Raw genomic sequence first — 20,163 nt, 5'->3', positions numbered from 1 at the left:
TTTAATATTTAACATGACCAGTTGGACCATCTTGGATTAATAATGATATGAAAATTATTAAAAATTCATGTGGTCATCTATTGAAAAATCAAAAGGTTTTTAAATATGATGAACTTTCATGTGTTGCTTGCCTTCAAAACAAATTAATTATATTGCCATCACTAGCAAAAGTTGTGACTAAATCTCATACAGTTTTTAACATATTCAGGTAATATATGTGGATCCATACATCCACCATGTGAATTATTTAAATATTTTATAGTTTTAATCAATGTATCAACTAAATTGTTACGTGTGTACTTATTATCAACTTAAAATATAGCATTTGCAAGATTACTTGCTCAAATCATTCATTTGCGATCACATTTTGTTGATTATGCAATCAAGACTATTTATTTTGACAATGTTGGTGAATTTACTTCCTAAGCCTTTAATGAACATTACATATTAGTTGAAGTAACTATTAAACAGCTTGTTGTTACTCATGTTTATACACAAAATAGTTTAGCAGAATCTTTTATTAAACATTCTAACTAATTGTAAGGCCATTGTTTATGAAAATTAAACTTTCTATTTTTGTTTAGGGGCATGTCATTTTGCATGCAGCAATACTTATACGCCTCAAGCCAATGAGTTATTGTAAATTTGTCCACATACAATTAGTTTATGGTTAGGAATCAAATATTTTCTATTTAAGAATTTTTTGATGTGCAATATATGTCTCAATTATTTCATCACAATGCACAAAGAGAGGTCTTTAAAAGAGGTTAGGAATATATATTGGATACAAATCTCCATCTATAATTAAATATCTAGAACTATTAATAAGAGATTTATTTACGACAAGGTTTGTCGATTGTCATTTTAATGAAACAGTTTTTCCAACATTATAGGAAAAAAATAAGCAATTGGAAAAAAAATTCTTGGAATTCATTATTATTATCTAATTTTGATCCTTGCACAAATCAATGTGAACTTAAAGTTCAAAAAATAATTTATTTGTAAAATATAACAAATCAGTTAACAAATGTATTTACTGATTTAAAAAGAATAACTAAATATGATATACTAGCTACAAATGCTCCTATTATATATATTTTTTTAAAATTTAATACTCTTATTATAATTGATGTCCTTATAGGATAAGGCACGCTAGAAGTGAGAGAATTCTAAAGTTAAAATCCTTGAAAAAGAAAAGAAGCAAATATACAATATGGTTAAAAAGAGAAAATAGAAACTCTAGAAGAGACTTCTATCATAAATGATAAAATTTCAAAATAAATTGAATTACCTGAAGTAATTGAAAATGAAAAGATCTCAATAAATTATGTCATGATGGGAGCAGACTAAACTAAAATAAAATAAACGTTGACGATATTTTTGTATATAATCTAGCGCTCAAGGTGAAATTGAATTCACTTACAAAACATTAAGTTTTAGGACTTATAGTGTGCATACCAAATGGTGTAAAACTAGTAAGTTATAAATGAGTATTTGTGCAAAAAGAAAATGGGAAAATGAGATTATGAGATATAAAGCACGATTTGTCCCATTAGGTTTTACCTAAAATCTTGATATTGATTATGAAGAGACATATTCTCTTGTGGTGGATTCAATTACATTTTTATATTTAATTTGTTTAACAATACATAAGAAGATTGAAACACGTCTAATTATTATAGCTACAATCTATTTATATAACCCTCTTGATATCAATATCTACATGAAAATCTTTAAAGGATTTAAGTTGCCTGAAGTATAAAATTTAAATTCTGTGATAAATTTATATGACTAAATTAAATAAATATGTATATAGATTAAAACAATCTAAACTCATATGGTATAATATCCTTAATGAATATTTGTTAAAAAAATGCTATAAAAATGATCCTATATACCATTGTGTTTTTATAAAAAAATTTGGATCTGAATTTGTATAATTGATGTTTATATTGATAACTTGAATATTAAAGAAAGAATTTAAGATGAAAGACTTTGGGAAAACAAAGTTTTATTTTGGTCTTCAAATTTAGTACTTGATAAATAGAATTTTTGTCCATCAATCAAATTATATAGCAAAAGTATCCAAACGATTTTGTATGGATAAAGTACATCCATTGAGTTCGCTAATGGTGGTAAGGTCTTTAGATGTGAAAAAAATCTTTTCCAACTTCATAAGAATGATGAAGAACTTCTTGGTCTTGAAGTATCATATTTCAAAGTATTAATGTATCGTGTTAGTAATACACGACTTAATATATCATTTGTTATAAATTTATTAGCAAGATATAATTCTTCTCCAACTCGAATATATCAAAATGGAATTAAACATATATTTTGATATTTGTAAGGAACAATAGATATAGACTTGTATTACTCAAATATATTCAAATTAGATTTAATTGGTTACGTGGATAGAGGATATTTATTTGATCCACATAAAACTTGATCCCAAATAAGTTACTTATTTATATATGGAGGTACAACTGTTTCATAGTGTTTTGTAGAACAATCTATAGTTGCTATTTCTTTTAATCATCTAGAAAGTTTAAGAATTCATAAAGTAAGTCATGAATATGTCTAATTAAAATCTATAACTCAACATATTTGAGACACGTGTGACTTGTCAACAAAGAACAAACTTCCAACCATGTTATATGAGGATAATATCACTTGCATAGCCCAATTAAAGGAAAGATACATTAAAAGCAATAAGATAAAACATATTTCATCCAAATTCTTTTTCAATCATGATCTCTAAGAAAAAGGTGATATTAGTATTCAACAAATTCGTTTAAGTGACAATTTTGTTGATTTATTCACCAAAGCTTTTCTTGCTACAATATTGAAAAGTTGGTATAAAATATTAGAATGCGTCGTTTTGAAGATCTTAAATAATGCAGTCATTATGAGAAATAAAATATGCTTGGTACTATTTTCCTTTATTAAGGTTTTTCTTATTGAGTTTTGTTAGTAAAGTTTTTAATGAGGTAGTATTTCAAAAACATATTTTTAAAAAGAACTATATACTCTTTTTCTTTCACTCAGATTTTTTTCCATAAGTAGTAAGATTTTAATGTGGTATATTTTTAATATAATGGACATTCAATAGATAATATTATAAATATATATATATGAATGTCTATTATGTCACAATTTAAGAGTTCAGACCAAACCAAATAGTTAAGACATGCGAAACAGCTCATCAAGTTAGACATAGAAATGTAATTTGGTTTAAACTCTTACATTTGGTTATGTATATTTAAATTTAGATGTAGATTAAATTAGATTAACATTACTATTAGAATTTAATTCATCCAAGTCAAATCTGTAAATATTATCATTATTTTGTAAATTTTATTTAGATAAAAGATTATTAGCCTATAAATAAATTTCCCATTTCATTTATAAAAACAAATCTAAATAAGGTCTCCTTATTCTATTAATATTTTTCTTTCATAATTGGTTTTTCAAGTTATATTTCATAACAAAATAAACGTTTACCCTTCCAGCGAGTCTAAATCTTTTTGGTAATTTTTCTTTCATAATTGATTTTTCAAGTTATATTTCGTAACAAAATAAATGTTTACCCTTCCAACAAATCTAAATCTTTTTGGTAAGACAAGTTTGTCCAAGTATAGGTTTCCGAGGTGCTTGTCCTTGACTTTGTTTTGAGAAAAAAGGGAACCCATGATTTGTTTAGATACTAGTTTGATCTCTCAATTTGTTAAATCCAATGTTGCTGTATGAATCGTTAGACAGAGTCACAAATTCATGGTCCTACCATGATATAGTTTTGAATGGAATTGTAAATTAGTGAAGTCAAAGAAATTAAAATTTGGATCTTGAATCTTATTTAAATGTTTATAAATAAATTTAAACAAATTAAATGACATGATGCAATATTATAAACTGAAAAATGATTCATTGGAGCTGAGTTAGAGAAAATCAGCCCAGTGGTCCATTAACAACATGTCCATCAAAGGCAGGAACAGCATTAACCAGGGCCTAAAGTTTGATCGAGGCCCAAGAAGAGAGAAAAAGGGATAATAAATAAACATACGGTCAGTGTGCAGGAGTCACAGCCGAACTTCAGTGGAGGCCACATTACCTCATTAGAGAACTGCCTTTATTCTTTGGACTGGGCTTTTGTGGGTTAGGAATCAATAGATCACAGTCCAGTCCAAAATTTCAACCCATCAACAGTATGTTTTGTAAGAGGAAAGAAGGAAAGAGAGTGGAAGAAAAATAGTGTTTCTTTGTTTTCCTTTCTATGTTTGGTAGAAAGGAAAAATGAATGGATTTGGACCATTTCTTTCCTTCTAAATTGAAAGCAAAATAAATTTTCTACTTAAGTTGGTAATTTTATTTACAACTTTTAACTCATAATCTCTTTCTTTTGCTCTATTTCAATTTTCCATACCAAACACAAGAAAGGAAACCAACTTTTCATCCTTTCCTTGGTATGTTCTTTCTTCATTTCTTGTCTTTTTCCCTTTCTATTTCCTTCCTTCTTAGTTCTTACCAAAACCAAACCTAGTGCAGACCTTAGCTCAACTTTGGGCCGCAACCATTGGCCCTAATCTCATTTTCTTTTTCAATAGAGAAAGGATTTGATAAATCACAATTGTTTGACTTCTAGGCGGGGCTAGTTGCAGGTAAGCTTCGGTCCAATCCAAATGTATTGAACTAAATCATGCAGCAGAGGCTATAAAAAAAAAACAATTACTGCATTTGAGCAATGAGGTGATCAAATTTGTCAACCAATACATAAAAAGTGCCCTGAAAATATGGAATTCTCATAATCTGTCAATGTGATGGATTACCAATTCAACAGATACACCTTTTTTGGTTGCCATCAGTCTCTTTTCTCATGATTTGCCCATTTAGGACTTTTGTTTTTTGGGTTATAACGCATGCCTAGGAACTCAACATGTTTTTTTACCCTCTGAAGAACAAGGGTGACAAGGGACAACAAATCATGGAAAGTCCTGTCTGAATTTGATTAATCGGAGCAGTAATTAAAAGTTGATTGATACAAGACTTGTGTTCTAGATTCTGAGTCTTAAACTTTTGACTTCACTTTTAACCCAAGGATAATTAATCATAAGGGAGTCAGTAACTCGAGAAATACTAGGTAGTACTAAACATTTTGTGTTGAATATCAACTTTGAGATATGAAATAGTAATTACCCACATTCCTTTTGACCTCCAACAATTTATATAATAAAAAAGTAATTTTCTTCATTCAATGAGTCGAATCTCTTTTTTTTTCTTAAAAAAAAAAAGAGAAATATCTTTTACCACTATGCTAAACCCATAGGGGCCTCTTGAACGTAGAAGAAGAGTAGAGGTCCAGTTTGGACTGAAAACAGTACTTAAAGCTTTATAAACTTGGTTTCCGTGCATTAATTTGCAATTATAACAAGTGTTTTGATCTTGGTGATTATTATCCTTAATTAATGTGATGGCCAGTGTATACCTACTATGATTACTGGTTTTGTTTTTCTGTCTAGGGTGGATTCAGTTGAACAAAGCAGGAACACCTTACTAACCAACGCAAATTGTGCCATTATCATCGTTTACATATCCAAAAATTCTTTAACCAAACAAGGCAGGATTGTACTCCAAACAAGCCAAGAAGCAAAATGTCGTTGAGAGGGGAAAATTTTTTTTCTCAGAGCTGAGGGCAGCAATCATTTTCAGAAGATCAAAGTGGGGCATTTCTCGGCTGATTTTGAAGATCTTTTTGCCCAGGCTAAACTGTCTCTGACCTTATTTCATTTGGTCTGATTCATGTCCTAACAAACATGCATGTCACAGAAAATAAAAAAGTTACTACTGATGAAATCTTGTCGGCAAAATTGTGTATAATTTCTTACTTATTGATTGATGCTGTCTTGTGTATGACCCAAACCATAGAATTAAGCAGATTTGCCGGTGTTAATAGTCCCACTGACTAAACCCAGGTTAAGAAAAAGCGAAAAAGGAAAAGACCAACAAAGAAAAGAAAAAACGAAAGGGTAATTGAATAAACAATGCAATAATAATTAATTTTTTTCCTATATACTTGAAATGGAAAATTTCTCCTGAAAATGCCCAGCTTAACTAAATAGAAATATTGTCGGCAGAGTATCTCATATCATATGACATGGTGAACCATGATGTGATTAATAATTTAACCCAAAAAAGTTGTCACAAAAATAAATGTTGGAGCATTGGGAACGTTACAGCGCTTATAATTTTCCTGGTTCAAGAGAATGGTGGCAATTGGCATAAATCATGGAGCTAATAGTAGGATTTCTTTTTTTCTTTGGGGGGTAAGATTTTAAAAGGGGAGTGGCATCTGCCTTTTAAAGAAATTAAGAAAACTAAAAAAAGCAGTATAGAAGACTGGAAAAGCGGGATCTGCAGGGCCAAAAGTAGCAAACAAGGGGCTCGAAGAAGGAAAATGCAGACTTTAGGATTGAAAGAAGGATTGCATGAAGTCAGAAAAGGAATAGGCGGATATTGAGCCTAAATTAAAGAAGCTTGAGCAGGAAGAAAAGAAGAGAAGCTTACTAGTATAATATCAAGCAATAAAAGGAGAGATGTTTAAATATTCGATGTAGGCCGGAGGGGAAAGGGTGGGAATTCAATACTATTTCATAAGGTTTATCTCTAATAAATACAATTCCCCTAAAATAAAACTGTTGTGATATGTGGGTCTTAGAACTTTACCATCTCTACATAGTTTAAGATTCATTAATTTTTTTCTTTTTTTGGTTTGAGTGTAAGTGGTCCCTTAATTGAATCTATCATTCTTAATTGAAGAATTGGATATTTTAAGATATATTCTTAATTATTTATATATAATTAAAACTCCTAAATTATTTAAAAAATTTTAAATAGGTTTTTATTATTTTATTATGTTTAATAAGTCTTTACTTTTTCATTAAATCAAATAAAGTTTTATAATTAATGGTTGACTAATTATTATTAGTCAAAATATCACTTATTATTTTATATTTATGTGATGCTGATATAGAAAGTGAAAATGTCATACTATATTATCATGTTATATTAACATATCAGATCATCATCTATTATGATATGCTAACATACCACATCAATACTACATACAATAGAAAAATAAGTATCATTTGACTAAATCAACCATTACATTAGTTATAAGAGCTAATTTGGATCAAAATAAAAATACAAGAACTTGATTGAACATAGTAAAAAAAATAAAACTTATTTGAATTTTTTTAAATAATTTAAATAATTTTTTAAAATATTATGTCAAAGTTTAAAAACTCTATCATCAATACATAAAATAATTATTGAGCAAAAAAAATAAAATAATTTATAAAAAAATCATAATTATATTGTATATAATTCAACCATTGAACTAAAAAAAAAAAGTGCCTTGCGAAGCTAAGTATGTCCTTCATTTTAAATCATAATAATGGACTAAAAAAGGGGAACAAGTGACCAAACACTATACATGTTTGCAAAACAATTGAACCTAGTCTAAACAATTTGGACAGGTGAAGGTCACAATTTTTATCATTTTTTTGATGGAGATTGGAGAGGCAAAAAAACACTTTGCCAGCAAGCTATGGTATCTATGTTTGTCGTTGATACCCTGTTTTTTCTTTCTATTGAACAAGTAAAATAAACAAGTTAGTTGCGTGTGATAAGGAAGCCTTGCTACTCGAATTTAAACCTACGAATTTGTCAAATCAGATGGAGGGCATTAGGAACATTGGAGCATCTGCAACTAAACAATTCAGCAAACCCTGTGTCAGCTGCTCATTTCTATTAATTGCTTACAGTGATGCTCTAACCGTCTCATTATAACAATGATTTAACGCTTATGGTGCCGTATTATTTCGTTTTTGAAAATAAGAATGGACACCGATGTTAACATTGTCCTTTGATTCTTTTCACCCCACCATCTTATTTTCAAATTATAAAAGAAGCAACTTGCTGAAATACGGTATACCGTATACGTCCATGGGATTCGATCTCCATGGAAACCAGTAAGTATACGGCTTTAAACACGAAATTGAGAGTGAGACTAACATCTTAAAGGAACAAGACATCATCTACCGTAGCATATCTATAGACCTTTGTCTCCAATCTTTTTGGCAACCCCGTACTTCACAAAATTCACTGACAAACATTATTTGTACGAATTTATAGGTGAAAATTGAGAACTGGGAAATGGACAGCAGCCAAAAGGTATGGTAAAAACGAGCACATATATATAGAACTTGAGAATGACATATCATGAAGCTAAGTACAATGCTGCACGCATTTATTCTTGTTGTACTTCGACATGATGAAGCTAAGTATCTATTTTCTTCTTCTCTTGTTTATTAGGAAGGGGGGTGAAAATATACAGTAGCATAATCACCATGACCATAACCACTGCTTGGGAGTCCTCAAGAGAAAAAGAAGGAGAGAAGATAACAATCCAACATTAGTTTTGTTAGCATAAAGATATCAAAGTTTTTTATTTTTAAGATTGCTACCTATCCATGGAGGATAGGATAGAGCCACCCCAGCTTGTAAAGGCATTTCATATGATCTAGAAATTTTATTTGGCATAAAGACATCAAAGTTACAAACCCATCAGTTCATTAATTAATTAATTGTATATTGACATGAAATTTGGGGTATATGAACATTGTGAGAACAGCAAACTTCAAGAAATTGGTGGACCATATCCTTGGCCCCTGTTATTCATTTATTATTCATGAAATAAGTACAAAAATACTTATAAATTGATTAATCTAGTTTAATGGAACAAAATAAAAACAAAAAATCGGTTCTTCTGTAATTATCAGCTAGGTAAGCTGGCGTCTTATCAAATTTAATTAATGATTAATTCAACTTGTATGTATTAGAGTTAGCTAGGTATATGGCTCGATCCACTTGGAATTTTGGAAAAACTAAACCATATAATAACAAATGGAGAATAAGTCTACAGGGGATACTTCCCATGTCTTGGTTTGGGAAAAACATATTTATTATTATTAATATTTTCAATTAAATTACACAAGTTATCCGTTTAACTTTAGTAATATTTAAATGTACTATGATTCAAATGCAAATCCCACTTTACTATTTGGATTAAAGGTAGTTAATTGAAAAAAAATGAATTTTGTGGGTATAACACGAAAAAGATTTCAAGACTTAAAGTCTTGAGTCAATTATGTTAAACACTTGCTATGGTATTACCCGTGATGAAAGAATAAAATTTATTTAAAAAAAAAAATAAAATCTAACCACCTTGATTATTCACAAATTTTAACTTGTCAACTTGATTAGACTTTTGCTCACTAGTCTTGCCTTTTAATATTAATAAAACATGACAGAATGGAAAAAGCTAGGCTTCCCTATTTCTGTAGGGCTCATCAGTCATCACCAATCTCTTCCTTCTTCCCGCCCCTCACAAAGCACAAAACTTTTGTGCTAGTTGAACCATGCAAAACTCTATGGTAAATGACAAAGAAATTGTGTTGGTGCTTCTTCTTTATAACAATCTTATGCAATAAAAAGATGCTGCTTACTTTGACCACCAAACTTCTCTTTTCCAATTTCCTTTTCCCCATTGGAATTTAGTAGAATATTTCTCAATATGGTTTTAAGTATAATATAGCAAAGTAAAACACCAAGATACAAAGAAAAAGAATCCAATAGTTGAATAATCAAACAGTAATGAATTTAATATTAGGGTATGGAAGTTGTAATATATAATACTATATAATAATTGGTCACCTATAGACTAGTTCTCCATAGAAGCTTCACCAAATATCTTCTTTATTTTGGCCAATAAGCTTCACCAGTATCTAGCTTGGGTAAAATCTGGTCAGGGCTTTTAATTTGTACAAGAAACACATCGGACTATGTAGAATTTGAAAGCCACCTAGCCAGACTAATGGATTATCTTGATATTTTTTTTTTCAATATATATTTAATTTATAATTTACTATGGGATTATATATATAAGTAAAAATTACAATAAATATTCAATAATTCTTAACATATTATAAGAATTAATTAAGACTTCATGATCGCAGCATCAATCATGCACCAATAAATTTTGATTACTTGGTACAATGGAATTATTTTTTTTTTCTTTTTCGATATTATGGAAATTTTTTATTGGTAATTAAAAAAATAGTGTTTAATATAAGAATGAATTATTGTGAAGACCAGAAAAGAAAAGAGGTGGAGACAAAGAGGGCTCCACATCCCATTCTCACCATGGTAGGTCACCCATGTCTAACTTTTTGGCACATTATTTTCGTGATTAGCCTCAGCTTTCCAATGCCATGGAGGAAGATCTAGATTACCAGCCACAAAGATTGTAGTTGAGTCTGTTTGCCCTAAATTGCCTCACCAACTGGATCTATAGTATCCAACTTATAGATTTTCATTTTCTTGCAGACAAACTTACAAAGTGCATTAATGTCTCATATTTTGCTATATATTTCTGATTATATCATATGTTAAAACTGTTGACTAGTTGCATCTTAATTTCTTCCAACCAACAGGATGCTCAGAGATACAGCATGTAAGCATCCAGCATCTGATCTGATGTGCAAGGTAATTCCTCATTTCACCAAACAAGGTAAACGTGATCAGAAGTACTTACTCCCACTGGATGTAACACATAGAAGGACAGTTTTGGCAGTTGGACAAGAAAGTAAGGTGTGTTCAACGTTAGAAAATTGAAAGACCAAGTCTGGCACATGGCTTGTTGAATTCACAACATGTGTTCTTGTTTTTATTTTTCTTATCCCTTTCCTTTAATGTTTGACTCATTATCAGCTAGTAAATGTGGTGAAATTCTAGAATTAAGAGAACGATGTCCCTAAATTTGACAAAAAGACAAACATGATGACCCTGGTGTCAAGGGTCATAGCATTTGCTTGAATAGTTAAAGCAGCTAATTCTTCAATTAAGAAGCAAAAGACATTAAAGATCCACATGATTTGGCAAGAAAAATATATCACAAATGTCGAATAAACAAGAGTAAGATATATCTCTATAATTTTTATTTTTTGTTTTGTGCTGGGAATTCTTCGTTTTGGGTTTGGTCTTGCAGGCTTCACATGGTTGTACATTTTGGACTTGAGAAAAGAGAAACACTTGTCAAAATCGAATTATGTTTATTAATAGAAAGTGCAGAATTTCAGTAAAGAATGGAACGTGAGCCCATCTTTTTCCATACATTATCTTGGTGAGATAGGGGACAAAAGCATGGATCACACCGCTCTAGGCTCAAAACATGCGCCAGGCTTCAGCAATTTTCTGATCTTAAAAAGCCACTTGCCGGTTTCAGATGCATAAGCCTCCCAAATTTTGCAATTTGCACCATCACTTTTAATTGAATATACAATATCTATTAATTTCGCCATAGTCAAACTATGGTTTCCAGTCAACTTGAAACAGTTACTAATTAACGCAATAGATAGCGATGAAAATGACAAAATACTACTAGTACTACTACTAAAGTTGTCTTGGGCTTGAAGTTGATGGACTTAAGAGCACCTGGTTGAGTGGCACTATGTGCGGAGCGATTGTGTATAAAAATGCAAAAACAAAAGAAGGCATATGCTTTCATATTTTTTTTCTTCATTGGTTTTGATTATGATGGGAAACTAAATCATTTTGTATACTGAAAACAATCACGTAATCAACGAAAGAAGCATGTTTATAACACTAATTCTCTTGTCATTTCATGGGTCTAATAAAGCATCCTAAGAGGAATTGTAATAGTTGAATCCAAGCCATCTAGCCAGCCATAATTGTAATACTTGGTCCTATATCATATGATAATTGGGTGTAGGCTTTATTAAGGTTGGAATTATTCATATACTCGTATGCATAATATTTTTCCTCTTTCCATATCATAACATCAATTATGTATATGCCAATTTAGTTGAGAGAAATAAAGAGAAAAACTCTTTGGTTCTTGAGCCCTTTTCTTCTGTTCTCCTCTATCTCAAATACCAAATTGAGTCCTGATTTTGGTCCCTTTTTTTTATCTAAAAATATATATAAAACTATAGAATGAGTGCTAATTTTCATGAGATTCAACTGTCCTCCCCCAGAAAGGAAAAATCTAATCAAATATATACAAAATAGCTCTTTGCTAGCAAACTTTTAGACTGAATAATGTATGATAACAGATGCCGAAGATTTTCAGCTATCAGATTTTTACAGTCATTTCCTTCTGCCTGCTAGAATACATTATCAATTGTACTCTATCCTCAACATGATAACTTTAAAAAAGGAAAAATCTTGCTATTATCATTGAACCTTTTTGGTACGTTTTATGACTTAACTTAAAGCTTAGCATTTCACAATATATTGATTTCCTTAATCCATATAACATGAAATGAGAGCTTCTTAAGCTTTCTTGAAGACAAAGTCATCGAGGGTATATCCTTTTTCTGAAGGAATAATAAGCATTCATGGTGTTTCGGAACCCCCAGTATCTAATTTATTTCATTAAAAAGCAGAGGTACTTCTTTGAAAAGGACACTCCACATCAAATGCTCCTAGCTTCACAGGCATACAGAGCAAAGGCAATGGAAGTAATTGCTTGACATTCTCCTCATCATCATTTTCTCTCTTCAGCTTAGAGGGTCGAATCAATCAATGAACTACCCTTTGGGAGATAGAATTTGGGTCCCAAATCAGATAGTACCAACCTCCTTTGAGCTGAGTATGGGTCTATAAGATTCATATCTCTTTGTATAAATGCAATGCATTTGAAAATTTTCACTTAATGGGTAATCAAACAATAAATAAAGAGAAGATTATACCTGCAAGAATGGTTTTTGTTGTTTTGTTCATGGCCATTAAAGCTATTAATTGGGCACCTATTTTCAGACGTAAGAAGGTTAGAATTGTTAAAGTATCTTCATAACAGGATTCAGATTTTGCAACTACCCCTTCTTATTTAGAGTAGAACAAAGTTAATTCGGAAACAAGGCATTTGCTTTTGTTTGTCTCATTCTAGTTAATGCTTTAGTTCTTATTTGGAAAATAATATTTATGCAAAATTAAATCTTGTTGTCATGCATTTAAAAGTAACTAATGAAGGATTGTGTGATCTGGTAAACCTCTTTCAAGGGTAAGCACTAAAAATGAAGTTGACAAATAACAAAGAAAAAAGCATACGTTTCCAATGATAACAGGGTGAGAAATGAGAAGTAAATTTTCGTGGTAACAGTAATTTCAATGACAATTTTTAGTGTGGCCACATTTGATTAATGCCAGGAGGAGAGTGGAATGATGTATTTCAGTCAACCAGGTCAGAAACTCACAATGCACCAAGAAAAAAACATTGGGTTTGGGTAGATAAAAATGGGAAATGGGAAGGGAAAACTACTTCTCCAGGTTGTGCTTTGTCTGCTGCAATATTTTACTAGTAACATGAACCTGATCCTTGCCCTCACAAGGAGTCTTTCCTTCAGAGCCTTCTTCAATCCTCTCCCAGATGTACTTTTTTAAACTTTTAGGTACAAGCAGTTAATGACAATTTCCTGAAAAAGTGAAAGTGTTTAATCTTTGGCTTTTGCCATTGGAGCAGCTAACAAACTATCAATCAGAAAATGCCACAACATCCAAAAAGTGAAAAGAAATTCAGACTCTTGGGTGGGTTATATCAATAACTCAATTGAGCTTTACTTGTATAATGACAAAAAGGTCCTTGGCAAGAAAAAATGCTTGTAATCTTGCAAACTGAACTCGTCAAAAAGTCCACTCACCCCTCTAGTTGGAACAGTTAATGCTCTCAGATTTTATGGTCACCAAAAAAAGTATTACTACAAATGAAAATTAATAGGAGAAGGGGAGTCATTAAAGTCCAAATAGGACCAAATCTGACTATAAAATGCCCCTCTTTCTCCCTCTATCTATTGCCCTGCTTTCCTCCCTCAGACTCTCTCCGCATTCTCCTCTCTCTCTCTCCTTCGCGCAGTACCATCTGTTTCTGTTCCATTTTGATAGAAAGAAACGGAATCTGCATTGGCTGGCACAGTTGTGAGAGAGCAAGAGGAGGGCTGGCAAGTAGCTATTTCTGTTCTTTCATTTTCTGGGATAATTAGAGGAGGGAGTGACAGATTTGAATTGGGTTCTTAACTTTTTTGTGTTAGTTTCAATATAATCAAAGGCTTCTTCCAAGTTATATAAAGGCCCATTTTCAACTACATTGTTCACAAAAAACCACTGAGAGAGATTCTTTTTTGGCTTTTCTTGGTATCTTTATTTCTTATCCCCTGTTTTTTCTCTGTTTTCCTCTGCTCAGCTGAGTGGGAGACAGGCAGAGATGGCTCAAATTTCAGCAAAGCTGCTGATTCCAGAGTCCTTTCAAGTGTCAAGAGATGATATTACAGGTCAACTTGGTTTGATTTGGGAGCTTATCAAAGCACCATTAATTGTTCCTTTACTGCAACTTGGTGTCTACATTTGCTTAATCATGTCACTCATGCTATTCATGGAGCGTGTTTACATGGGAATAGTCATTATTCTTGTTAAGCTCTTCTGGAAAAAACCAGAGAAGCGTTACAACTTTGAGCTTATTCAAGATGATGTGGAACTTGGTAGCTCAAATTTCCCTGTGGTTCTAGTGCAGATCCCAATGTTCAACGAAAAAGAGGTCAGTGTCTCTCCCTATTTTTTCCTCTGTTTTCTTCTCGGTGAACTTGTTTCTTTTTGGTATTCTGTTTCTGGGTTTCAGGGAAAAGGCTCAAACTCAAAGTTTGGTGCTTTATGATTATTTTTTTCTTCTGTCCATTGGAACAGGTTTACAAGATCTCCATTGGAGCAGCTTGTGGACTCTCATGGCCGTCCGATCGTCTCGTGATCCAAGTACTCGATGATTCCACTGACCCTGCAATCAAGGTAAAAATGTTACAAAGTCAAAACCAATCACTTTAAACACTCCCCAATACGTTTCTCTACCCATTTGTTTTCATGATGCATTTGGCTCACTCATTTCCTTAAATTTCCTCTTCAGTTGCTCACCAAAGATTATGCAATTTAATTCTCTTAATAATATCAAATCCTTCTTCCTTCATATCAGCTAACCTTCAGCTCTTTCTTTTATAGCATTATGCATTACTGTCATTGTTTAAATGTCGAAGCATAAAAACTCATTTACTCCCAGCATTTATTTGCCGTCACCTTCCTCTCATCATTGAATTCTTCATTATTATCCCCAGTGGTTTTTAAAACGGCTGAAATGGGGTTTGAGTTTGAGCTGATTTTGTTCGAAAATCATGTAGCTAATGGTAGAGCAGGAGTGCCTGAGATGGGCAAGCAAAGGCATAAACATAACGTACCAAATCAGGGAAAACAGAGGAGGTTACAAAGCTGGAGCCTTGAAAGAAGGGTTGAAGAGAAGCTATGTCAAACACTGTGAATATGTGGCCATTTTCGACGCCGATTTCAGGCCTGAGCCTGACTTCCTTAGGAGAAGCATCCCTTTCCTGGCCCGCAATCCAGACATTGCTCTCGTTCAAGCTCGCTGGAGATTTGGTAAGCTAAACCTTATTCTCTTAATTTAATTTAATTTCATTAATTAATTTCTCTCATTTAATGACCTGATTACCTTGCTGCATAAATGTCTCAAGAGTGTCGGTGGTATTCTACTATTTGGTTTTTTATATATAATTTTCCCAGGTGAACGCCTTTTATTTTTTGTTTTAATTCCGTAATTGGGTTTTGGTTTTTGTCGGCGGAATTGGTTGCAGACTGCATGGGGCATAACTGGGTCCACAAAAAAACCCACCAATCACGGGTGGGGACCCCAGTTTGCCCTTAGCCCTCTTTTTAATCAGCCGTACATCATTGTTCATGGGACCCACCTACGAGAATTATAGTATTGTATGATAATACATAATCAATCTTAATAGTAGGCAGCAGCATTACAAGATGTGATTAGTTGAGGAAATTACACATTACCCACCATTTAAAACTACCTAAATTAAAAATGCCAAAAAATAAATAACTTAGTCTTAGTCTTCTCTTAGCACCATTTTATATGTTAAGACACAAATGTTTCCGTTAGGAATTTTGAAAAAGTAATTGTCGTTTTTAATATTGAAAAATCAACAATTTGACATTGAACTTGAAATTTAATAAAACACGTTTCGGTGTGAAAATTAAATGGAAAATGATATCTACTAATTCAATGTAAATATGATTAAAATTTATATGTCATGTATGACATGGAAATTCGTTTAGTGTCTTTTGAATTTATTTTATTCTATTAGGAAAACTGTAAAATTATTTGTCTTTTTGTTCCTGGTGAAGTGACTTTTATCTGGGATTAGCTCAATCAATGGGCTTTGTTCTTCTATTTTTATTAACTTGCAAGTGATTTCGGGGGTGGTTTTGTCACTTTAGAATAAAAGAACAAAGAAGGGTGGGATTTTGCTCTATTAATCAGAGACCCAGATTATACCGATCACGTGGTCAACAGAAAGGGTCCCCTTAACACCTTGGAGGTTAACATTGTCATTTCAATGGCTGCAGCCACTCAACTTTCCACGTGCCGTTTAACTTTTTTAGTTAAAAACTGGGTCCTAGCTAAAGCGTAAAGTTAAGATGCGGGCAGTACTATATCCCCAGTGGTGGACCTTACTCCACTTTGCCGACACTTGGATTTTGTTTTCAAGTACTGCTGGGATTTTTTTTATTTTTCTTGAGAAACAAAAAAAAAATTGTTTCGAAATTGTTGTTTGGGTGCATGAATTTAACATTATAAAATAAGGCAGTCAGTTACATAGATTTTAGAAGCAACCCTCATGCACTTGTGACGTGGCACATTCTGATTTGAATCATGTGAGGACAACCAAGTCTAAACGACTTTTATTTTTGTTTGTTTCTCTCTACCTTAATAGGATTCCAACATGGAAAATAACTGCCTAAGGTGCCTTCAACTAATATCTTTACCTCACAAAATTAAAAATTCATAGAGGGAAAGTTTGAGGATAATCTTAGCGTCGTGATTATTTAATTTTAATTATCCGTATAAGGTATTCAGGTTACTATGAATTTGATGAAATTAAATAATTATGATGCACATTATTATTTTGAAAGATTTTATTAAAGTGATGATCATTTTGCAGTGAACGCGGACGAATGCTTGTTAACAAGAATGCAAGAGATGTCATTGGATTACCATTTCACAGTGGAACAAGAAGTTGGGTCAGCAACACATGCTTTCTTTGGTTTTAATGGTAAGACCTATTTTTCTCATTATTCATTTAACAATTAGTTTTGGTTTGTGCCTCTTTGGTTAGGCTAACTGCATTTCTCCTCCTTATTGTATTTATTTTCCTAATCAATTTGGGTGACATCTGCTAAGAGCCTAAGACTTCCTCAAAGTTCTTAGTTTACCAGTTAAGTGATGGTGACTCTTGCTTTTACAAATACGTGTAGTTGGTGCTTGAGGGTGACTGGAACTAGGAACAATTTTCTAGCAACGAATTGACCAACTCAACAAGATTGTCTCTTAAGAGTGTCATAGAATTTTCATAATTTTCATGATAAACAATGTACTTAGTTTGAGCCTTTCAACGATACTTGAGCTGAAAATTTGTAGATGTTAAAGTTGTAGGTTAGAGTGTTGTTGAAAGTCTGCTTTTCTCAAGAGAGATTTAGTATCTGATTTGATTCCTCCAATGCTGCTTGAGGGTAAATACATAACAAAATTTTAGGTACTATTTAAATACTTGAATGATCAAAGCAACTCTGCCATTCTTAACCCTTGTCAGAGTCATCAAATTATTCATAAATGATGGTAATTAATCACGTAAACATCAAGAATGTGCATTAGATTCCCTATCTAGTGGCTGCTGTCAATTACTAGAACTTAAATTTATGCACGATCCAAATGCAGGAACTGCTGGTATTTGGAGAATTGCTGCCATTAATGAGGCAGGTGGGTGGAAGGATAGAACCACCGTGGAGGACATGGACCTCGCTGTCCGAGCTAGTCTTAGGGGATGGAAATTTGTTTACCTAGGTGATCTTCAGGTATTATTTCTCTGTGATTATGCAATGCATAGTCCCCATCGAGTGAGCAGGTGACTTATGCTTCTCTATGTCTTCCTTAGGCGAAAAGTGAACTTCCTAGTACTTTTAAGGCCTTCCGCTTCCAGCAGCATAGGTGGTCTTGTGGTCCTGCTAATCTATTCAGGAAAATGGTGTGGGAGATCATTCAGAATAAGGTTAGTTCAGCTTCAGGACTGCTGTAAATTTTCTCATACATATAAGGTTGTAGTTTTAAGACTTTCCCTTCTCCTTTTACATCTTATACTGTTACTTGATTTTTCTTATTACGTATTGCAGAAAGTGAAATTCTGGAAGAAAGTATATGTTATCTACAGCTTCTTCTTCGTCCGAAAGATCATTGCTCATATGGTCACATTTTTCTTTTACTGTGTGGTTCTTCCGCTTACCATTTTGGTTCCTGAAGTTAAAGTTCCTATTTGGGGAGCCGTTTATATTCCTTCTGTCATCACCATTCTAAACTCAGTAGGAACTCCAAGGTATAGTCTACCCTAAATTGGTTCTCTGTTGTGATATCTACTTTAACATGATTTGCAACAGCAAAGACTAATTTTCTTTGCATTTGCAGATCCATCCACCTATTATTTTACTGGATTCTTTTCGAGAATGTGATGTCATTGCACCGGACTAAGGCAACATTTATCGGTCTCCTGGAGGCAGGCAGAGCCAATGAGTGGGTTGTCACTGAGAAACTAGGAGATGCTGTCAAGAAAGCAGCAGATGCTGCTAAGAACAAGACAAATGCCAAAGCACCCAGGAAATTTAGATTCAAATTTACTGATAGGTAAGAACTCATCTTAACTCTTAATCCAATTGGCATAAAGAATTTAAGATTCGTCTGAGGTCATCTTTCTTATTTTTACTTCTATAAAATACTGCCCACCAAATCTGCATATTATAAGCAAAAAAAAAATATTTGCCTACTCAACCTAACCCCATAAGTTCTAATGGTCAAATATTTAGTGCATTGCTCCCTCCATTACGGTGGTTGAGATTCTGTAGGTTGGCACCTTATTAAATAGACAGTCAAAGTGATCAGAGATAGTACATTCTATGGATTCCATTGTTATTGTAGTTGCAGAGAGATAAGGCTCCTATCCTACCTAACTTCACATGATTCTATTGATAGCTACTTAGCTGCTACCAATAGATATGTCTGGAAACTTACTACGTCTTCTCTGAATTAAAAATTTGCATAAGACAATATTATAATATGTGAACATTATATTTAGGGACCACTAGTATAGGTTTTTTATTCCTCTTCGTTTATTTACCACTACCAGGAAGGATACTTAGCTGTTGTGAATTTTTCTGTGTGTGATTTCTTGTACTTGTTTTCTTAACAGACTCAACACATTGGAGTTGGGATTTGCAGCATTCCTCTTCATTTGTGGATGCTATGATTTTGTCCATGGGAAGAACAACTACTTTGTATACCTCTTCCTCCAAACAATTACCTTCTTCATCACAGGAATTGGCTATGTTGGCACCATCATCTAGTGGCAGAGTCCTGGTAGCATTTGTGTTGGTGTATCAGTGTTTTTCTCCCCCACAAGCAAAAGTATTAAGTATAAGTGGGAGTCTGTCTGCAACATTTGACTGCAACTATCACTTATTTTTAGCTCATTCAAACAGAAACAGGTCATTCAACATATTCAGCACAAAAGCTGTCGCCATCTCTCCCTCAGAATCATTCCAGTAAATGGAGAATTCACCACAAAACAAATGCTGTTGTTATGCCAATATATTATACAGAGTCAAGGACAAAGAAAATGTTAAAAGAGCCTGTAGTAAAGACAACAGGGAGATGATGTTATTTTCTTTGGACAGTTTGCCTGTAATTGTGAGATTTTTTTTTTCCTTTCTCTTATTTATTTTGGATTTTTATTTTTGGGTTTCCCATTTGTTAGTTTTTACTCAAGCTTTTTGAAGGGAATAAAGTGATTGATAGAAGGGTGAACTTGTAATCACAGTTAATTTATCAAATTCCCAGTATTTATATGTTTCTGTTATATCCTTGGATTTGTATTCAAAACCCTATAAAGGGAATTTGCCAGCCTATTAATGATTCCT

At 32.6% G+C, this 20,163-nt stretch overlaps 1 protein-coding gene across 1 annotated transcript; it reads left to right on the top strand.

Moving 5' to 3' along the window:
• Positions 1-13,940: 13,940 nt before the first annotated feature.
• CSLA02 (cellulose synthase-like A02) lies at positions 13,941-20,102 on the top strand. Its single transcript, XM_021422475.2, has 10 exons — positions 13,941-14,075; positions 14,318-14,668; positions 14,815-14,913; positions 15,297-15,549; positions 17,145-17,255; positions 17,918-18,054; positions 18,135-18,248; positions 18,370-18,569; positions 18,659-18,874; positions 19,437-20,102. Exons 2-10 carry the CDS (start codon positions 14,339-14,341, stop codon positions 19,588-19,590), a joined length of 1,614 nt encoding a protein of 537 aa, XP_021278150.1. The 5' UTR covers positions 13,941-14,075; positions 14,318-14,338; the 3' UTR covers positions 19,591-20,102.
• Positions 20,103-20,163: the final 61 nt, after the last annotated feature.

The sequence above is a fragment of the Theobroma umbraticum genome, unplaced genomic scaffold, assembly GCF_002168275.2.
Source record: "Theobroma umbraticum cultivar Fairchild unplaced genomic scaffold, ASM216827v3 scaffold_95.0, whole genome shotgun sequence".
Classification (NCBI taxonomy): Eukaryota; Viridiplantae; Streptophyta; class Magnoliopsida; order Malvales; family Malvaceae; genus Theobroma; species Theobroma umbraticum.
Note: the sequence above shows the minus strand (reverse complement) of the source record. Positions and strands in the feature narration are given on the sequence as shown.

What these genes read in the sequence shown, in the direction of transcription:
- CSLA02 (XM_021422475.2), top strand. Translation starts at nt 14,339, where the DNA reads ATGGCTCAAATTTCAGCAAAGCTGCTGATTCCAGAGTCCTTTCAAGTG. An exon ending in CAATGTTCAACGAAAAAGAG is followed by an intron (nt 14,669 to 14,814) that starts GTCAGTGTCTCT and finishes CCATTGGAACAG; the next exon opens with GTTTACAAGATCTCCATTGG. An exon ending in GGGAGATCATTCAGAATAAG is followed by an intron (nt 18,249 to 18,369) that starts GTTAGTTCAGCT and finishes TACGTATTGCAG; the next exon opens with AAAGTGAAATTCTGGAAGAA.